Consider the following 6,963-nt stretch of genomic DNA (forward strand, 5'->3'; position numbering starts at 1 on the left):
TTACCTGGAAAGTGCCACCAAGCACGGATGCCTGACCTTATTTGGAACATGACCTTTGGCATAGTTACCTGGAGTAAAAACTACCCCCAGGTTTTTTCTATATGATTATCAGGCATTGCCTTATAGTCAGAGGATAGGAGCCCACTGCCACATGTAAATAAAGCATACTGTGAGCACCTATTAGCTGAGGCTTTGGCTACTGCCTCCACACTATAATTTCTCTAGTTCTCCCACTGAATAAATGGAGCTGTTTCACTGAGTCTGGAGCTGAATCACTGCATCTAGAGCTGAATCTGTTTCACTGCGCCATGGAACCAGCCTCCCCAGAAGGGCTTTCTTCCATCAGTGCTCACTGGCCGTCCTGACTCCGTTCACCGCTTCTGCTCCCCCTGCCCTCGTGGACCGGTGGCCAACAACCCATGAAGAGAGGGAGAGACCTCCGCAATAAGTAGTTACTATTTTGAGCAATCCTTGTGCCCTATAACTCATTTAATAGAAACATCTCAACCTTCTTAAATGCACATCATTGTTATCATACCTATTGATAAACAAAGAAACTAAGGAACTCTGATTATGCAGCTAGTCCAAGATCATCAAAGCAATGACAGGTCCAACTAAGCAGTTATGGGCCTCAGGGTTCCGCAATAAGTAGTTACTATTTTGAGCAATCCTTGTGCCCTATAACTCATTTAATAGAAACATCTCAACCTTCTTAAATGCACATCATTGTTATCATACCTATTGATAAACAAAGAAACTAAGGAACTCTGATTATGCAGCTAGTCCAAGATCATCAAAGCAATGACAGGTCCAACTAAGCAGTTATGGGCCTCAGGGTGCATACGGTTTGATTGCAGAATCCCTGAGGGGATTTTGCAATCCAAATTCTATATAAAGGATTCATTTTTTGATCCATTAGGAAATTCATTACTGATTTCCTACTCTGTTATACTTTCTGAACCACTTTCTTCACACTTCTTTACTTTCTTCTATCTTTTTCTTTATTCTGGGGCATAGGAGTTGTTTAGTAACTCACAGCTAATGAGACCATGTGTATTATAGCTCCCTGGGTACATTTTAGTGCAGAACAGGGAGAATCAAAGTGAGTCCTCATTTTGCAAAAGGGATATAAATATGCCAAACAAAGTTCCCAGACGATTGTCTTTGGATGAGCTGATGTAGTGTGTTTAGGCAGGGACCCTGCCCTAGAACCATGCACAACTCAGAATCCTGAAAAAGCCTTTTCTCTTGTCTGTTATCATATATAAACTTCAAAAAGAAATGGGAACTATTAATTTTGTCACTTTACCAGTGATGAAACAGACGTAGAGAAGTTGAAGGACCTCAGTCAGGTCCTTGATCACGTAGTGGCAGAGTAGCAGTGGCACCAGAGCCCAGCAAATTGCAGGCAGTGGAATCACCCCACCCTCCTCCCTCTGCTTCAAAGTATCATACTTCCTAACTCCTCTGCCTTCCTACAAAGCACTTCTTCTTGATTAAGATTTTGTTGATATCCAGGAGAAGGTCATCTTAAAATTTTAAATACAAAGTTTTGCCATTGGAAAATATTTGAAATTTTTCTTCTTTTCCACAATCTTTCAAATAGAATTTTTCTAAGTTCACTACTCTATCTTCTTTTGGATTAATTTTAGTTAGTTACTAACTTCTATGAAACCCAAATACTTTGCCTGCAAGACTCTCAATAGATGGCAAACATTACCTTCATCCTTGGAATATATGGGAGACTCACACAGCAATGACAGCTTTTCAAAGGGCACAGTACCTAGCTCGCCACAATTAGATGAAGAGAGAATTCTTGTATCCAGTATACAAAGTCAACATATGCGGTCAGGCATGGTGATACATACTTGTAAACCTGGCACTGAAGAGGGTAAGACAGGAGGACTGTGAGTTTCAGTCCAGCCTATAATTTTGGCTATGAAGCACAGTAAGTTTAGGTGAACACAGCTTTTATTTGTGACTCCAAATTGGATATAAATCAATGTTTCTCTCAAAATCATGAAGTCTTTGAATAATATTTTAATTTATCTTAATTTATCCCTTATCCAGAAACTAGGAAAATGCCCTCCTAAACTGCCTCTGAAAGTACAGTAAAACTTAAATCCCATGACCCAGATAATATTCTTCCTGCCTGTGGTATCCCTCAGAAACAGGGTTTTCTCCTGGGTTGATGCCAGTGACCATTCAGTCTTTCTAAAGTATTTAGGGTGTCTTAGTCCAAAGTTTCTACCTCTGATACCCATTTTTGGCCCGATAATCCCCCCTACACTGATGTAGGATTGAGCCTATTGATTTCCCCCATCAAACCAGTACAATGTACTTCTTGTAATTTAGCCTCACGTTAATATTTTTTGGTTTTTGTACAAAGCAGAAAGGTCTAATCCCAACATAACTCAGCAATATTAACTCTTCCTTTAATAACTCATCCCACTCACTAATATTAACAGCAGTGTTTACCTCATCTTTTCAAATCATCTCCATCTGGCAGGCTCAGCACACAACATGGACCAGGAAGTAGGAAAGTCAAGGCAGGCAGTGCTTCTAGTCTGAAAACAGAGATAGTCATATCTTCCAAAGAACTCAGTTCAAGACAAAAATAAAAATGAAGTCTTCAAGTCATTATATGCTTCCTGCATCCAGTTTATCAGAGTCACCTACAAAGCTGTAATTTGAGACAACATAGTAAAAAAGAAAAACAGTTCGCTGATCATTTCCTGGAGTACACTTTTCTCCAAATAGAGCTCATAGTGTTCAGTGTGTTATGCAAGCAGATGAAGTGGTCATGTAGGAGAGAAGAGATGAAAATACAAGGAGACCATAGCAGTAGCACAACTGTACAACTTGTAAATTACCAGTCAGAGAGAACATTTATATATCAGGCTTTTTGTGCAGAGCACTCAGTATTACAGAAGTCTCTGGGCACTAGATTAACATCACTATTTGGGATATCCTCACTCCAAACACTGGCCTGATCTTTGAGGGACAGATATATTCTTGCCACCGGGTCAAACAGGAGTCAGGGAAATGACACCTACAGAATGGCCATCAGGCATCCACTATGCTGAACATAAACCTTTTGACCACAGGAGGGAAGATGCTCAGGGACACACAGGGAGACAGTGTCCTCAGAACTCACCACCATTAAAGGCCAACAAGAAAGAACACTAGAACAGAAGTGGCCGTAAGGAAAATGCTCCCTATGGGGTCTGTGGTACAAGTCTGCCTAGCTACTCACAAAGTTAAGGCAGAAGAGCTACAGAACAAGACTAAAAGCCAGTCTGAGCAACTTATTGAGGTCTCAAAGTAAAACGGGGGGCAGTGATGCAGATCAGTGTTAGAGCACTTGTCTAGCATGCCTTAGTTGCTACGTTCAATCCTTAGTATTAAGTAAATGAAGAGAAGTAGGGAGGGTGGAAAGGAGAGAGGAAAAGAAGGAGGAAAATGAAGGTGTCTGCCATATAACTGCCTACCTTCTTATGGAAACCATATTCTTTAAGCAAATTCTCCAAATTGAGGTGTGTTTTTAATAAAATAAAACTGATCGTGAAATACTGATTTAAAATTTCTGAATTTATGAAAAACAAAATAAAACAAATCTAGTTTTGAGGAAACTATAGTAATGTGTTGCTTAACGATGGAGAAGTGTTATGAAGGACACATTGCTAAGGGATTTCATCATAGTTGGAACATCAGAGTCCACTTCTACAAGCTAGAATGGTTAGAGTGTCACGGGACAATATAAACTTGGTACTGCCATATTGTCCATGTCCTCCATCGAGTGACACATTGTACAATCTATGACTGCACCTGAGTAAAGAAAAAAAAATGTCAAAGATTCAACTCTTCAATCAATTTCATGTTTCCTTCACTCATGGCCAGGTTAGAGAAGAAGTTGGTGATGTTACCATCCTCATTAACAATGAGGGCCTTGTAACAAGGGAAGCTCTTCCTTGATACTCCAGATCGCATGGTGGAAAGATCGTTTATAGTCAATGCCATCTCTCATTTCTGGGTAAGTCTCTCCCTTTCTTTTTACTTTATCAGTGAGTTTAGCAATTACATGAATATCTCAGAGCAACTGTTCAGCATCTGTCTGTAGACGTATCATTTGGGAGTATTCATTGACAGCTGGTAGAGGTCTGTCCTTACCAGGTTCCACTCTACCTGAACTAGATTGGTTTTTCCTGATTTTCCCTACTCTAAATTCTCATGGAAATATCTCCCCTCCACACATTACAGTTTGACCTGAAGACTTAGTAGGATATTCAAAAGTTTTACTACCCTAATTCAAACTAAAATGTGCTAACAGTTATACAGAGAGATTTCACTTTTCATGAGTGGTATAGGAGCTTATGTAGAGAGGTGTTGTTTTCAGAATGATCTTATACAAGTAAGACTACACGTAAGAACAAAGGAAATGAAGGCAGGCAGAAACAGTCAACGTTATTTACCACTCTGTATACCAGGTGCTGTTCTGAGCTCCTTAATTGTACATGCACCATTTTCATTCTCACTTTACAAACAGGGAAATTGAGGCCCAGCTGTTAAAATAAGTTTCCCAGTCTCATGTAACTGCTAAGTAGTGACCCATTCTCACACATAGAGAAAGTAAGAGAAGAGAGAAATAATTTTTCCAAAAAGAAAATTGCTAAGTATAATACTTCAGGAGTGTCCCTCATAGGAACAAGAGTGGCTAGATAGCACTGTCCTACAAAACTGGCTTTGATGGTGGAATTGTTTTCCATCTGGTTCCCAATACGGTGGCCACTGTGTCTATGGAACAAGTGGAAATACAATTGATGGAACTGAAGAACTAAACTCTTAACTCTATGTCCTTTAGCAATAATAATAATAATAATATATAATGTATAACAATAAATGTACATTTAACTAGACACATGTGCCTAGACGCTGATTCTTTGCCCAGTGCCACTCTATACAATGAGTAAGAGGCTTAAGGAAGCTGGAATTACTAGAGTTCTTTGCATTGGGAGGGATACACTTGTTGTTATTATAGAAAAGTATGTAACAGCAAGTGATGCAGCATGCAGGATATTTAAGCAATGGAAACCAGGACCTTCAGAGATATGGGGACTAGTACAGGAGGTAGTACCTCAGTTCCCAGTTTGTTTATGTCTCCCAATGTTTCCTTCTTTTCACCCAACATTTTTGAAGTCTTTACAATCTTCAAAATTACTTCATTTGACTTGTTTCTTGGTCACCAGAAAGTGACAGAAAACCCCACTGCAGCCCACAAATCAATTTTAGTCAATACTAACTGAACAACTAACTCGGGGATTGCATGCATCAGGTGCTCCATAAACATTTCTATAAATCGTTTTCTTTCCTTGTATCGTGTTGCCCTAAACTTTTAAAGGCAAACACCAACTGGGTAGATAGAACTAGGATCCACTCCTAATCATATCACAGACCTGGAAATCATTTTGATTCTTTCGTGTTCTGTTATATCAAAATCCCTGGCTCTCATGCAAAACACACTCAAGTCCACATCCCTCCAACCTCACTGCCAGATATCTGAGTCATCTTTGTCCTTCACTGACAGCCTGTCATCATCTTCCATCCTCAGCACTGGTGACTTCTAACTTATGTTCATATGGTAGAGAGATGATATTTACAATGTATGAGTCAAATAATCTCATTCTCCAGTTCAAAAATATTCAGAGGCCTCCATATACATGGAGAATGGAATACAGTCATTTTTGCTCACTCTCAGAGCTTCACAGATCTTGATAAAACCCCAGAGTGCATGAAACCCTCCTCAGAGGTCTTGGCTTAAGCTGTTCTCTCTAACTCATATAGGCTCTATATATCCCTTAGGGTTCCTGCAGTCACTGATCTTGTACTTTGTTTTTTAACATTTCTTTTTTCATATTTGTATTAATTTTTTATTTTTATAAATTTTGTACAATATATTTTGATCATACTTAGATTTTCCCTCCCACATCTTCACCCCCTTTTCCAGCATTCTCAAATCAATAGATAGAGAGATAGATAATCTTTTGAGCTGGAACTGCTTCCACAGAGGCCACATTTATATTCTAATAACATAATCTTCATTTCTCTTCTCTCTAAGCAAGCCCTCAGGTAAAGATTACCCTGAAGCCAAATGTACAATCTAGTCCTACTTCAACACCATTAGCAATGAGAAATGTGTCTTAAGCCATCTCCACAGTTGTCATCCTAAGGCCAAGTCCTCATGTACTAGCCCTAAGTCATAACGAATTCTGTTTATATCCATGAAATCTGGCTTACAAGTGACTGAAAGTGTACCATGCAAACTTCTGAGAGGTCTGAAAGGTTTCAGGTTTAGAGTTCAAGGGGGACACTGACCTGAGATATATTGTCTTTGGGGGTAAGAAGTTTATGAAAAGGATCATTACTCAGACAGGCAGACAGACAGACAGACAGATAGATAGATAGATGATAGATAGATAGATAGATAGATGATAGATGATAGATAGATGATAGATAGATGATGATAGATAGATGATTGATTTATTGATAGATAGATAGATAGATAGATAGATAGATAGATAGATAGATACTTTTATTTAGATGTTCAAATGATGCCCTTTAGTGTGGGTTCATCCACTGAAGCCTGGTCAACGTGGTAAGAGTCTGACCCTTAAATGAGACTGAATCTCCCTTTCCCAGCAATCCTCGAGTGCCAATATTTCCTTAGCTAGGGTTGGGGATACTTACCTACCTCCCTATGTCTATGCTGGAAGTTTTCTGACTTGAGCTTACATGGGATTTGTCCATGCTGTCAACACTACTGTGAGTACATATGAGTAACTAACTGATCATCTGTCTGGAAAACTCTGCTTCTTTGTAATCATCCAACACCTCCAGCTTTTAAAATCTTTCCACCCCCTCTTCCACAATGGTCCCTGAGCCTTGGGAGGCAGGCATTTGATACAT

At 39.4% G+C, this 6,963-nt stretch overlaps 1 protein-coding gene across 1 annotated transcript in view; it reads left to right on the forward strand.

The window, feature by feature from the left end:
- Nucleotides 1-6,963, forward strand: part of LOC103734191 (short-chain dehydrogenase/reductase family 16C member 6-like) — a 55,702-nt gene that overhangs the window by 8,675 nt on the left and 40,064 nt on the right. The window contains 2 exon segments of the mRNA XM_008833084.1: nucleotides 3,901-3,957; nucleotides 3,959-4,033. Coding sequence (XP_008831306.1) covers nucleotides 3,901-3,957; nucleotides 3,959-4,033 — 132 coding nt within the window.

Source organism: Nannospalax galili, unplaced genomic scaffold (assembly GCF_000622305.1).
Source record: "Nannospalax galili isolate Female #2095 unplaced genomic scaffold, S.galili_v1.0 scaffold476, whole genome shotgun sequence".
Classification (NCBI taxonomy): domain Eukaryota; kingdom Metazoa; phylum Chordata; class Mammalia; order Rodentia; family Spalacidae; genus Nannospalax; species Nannospalax galili.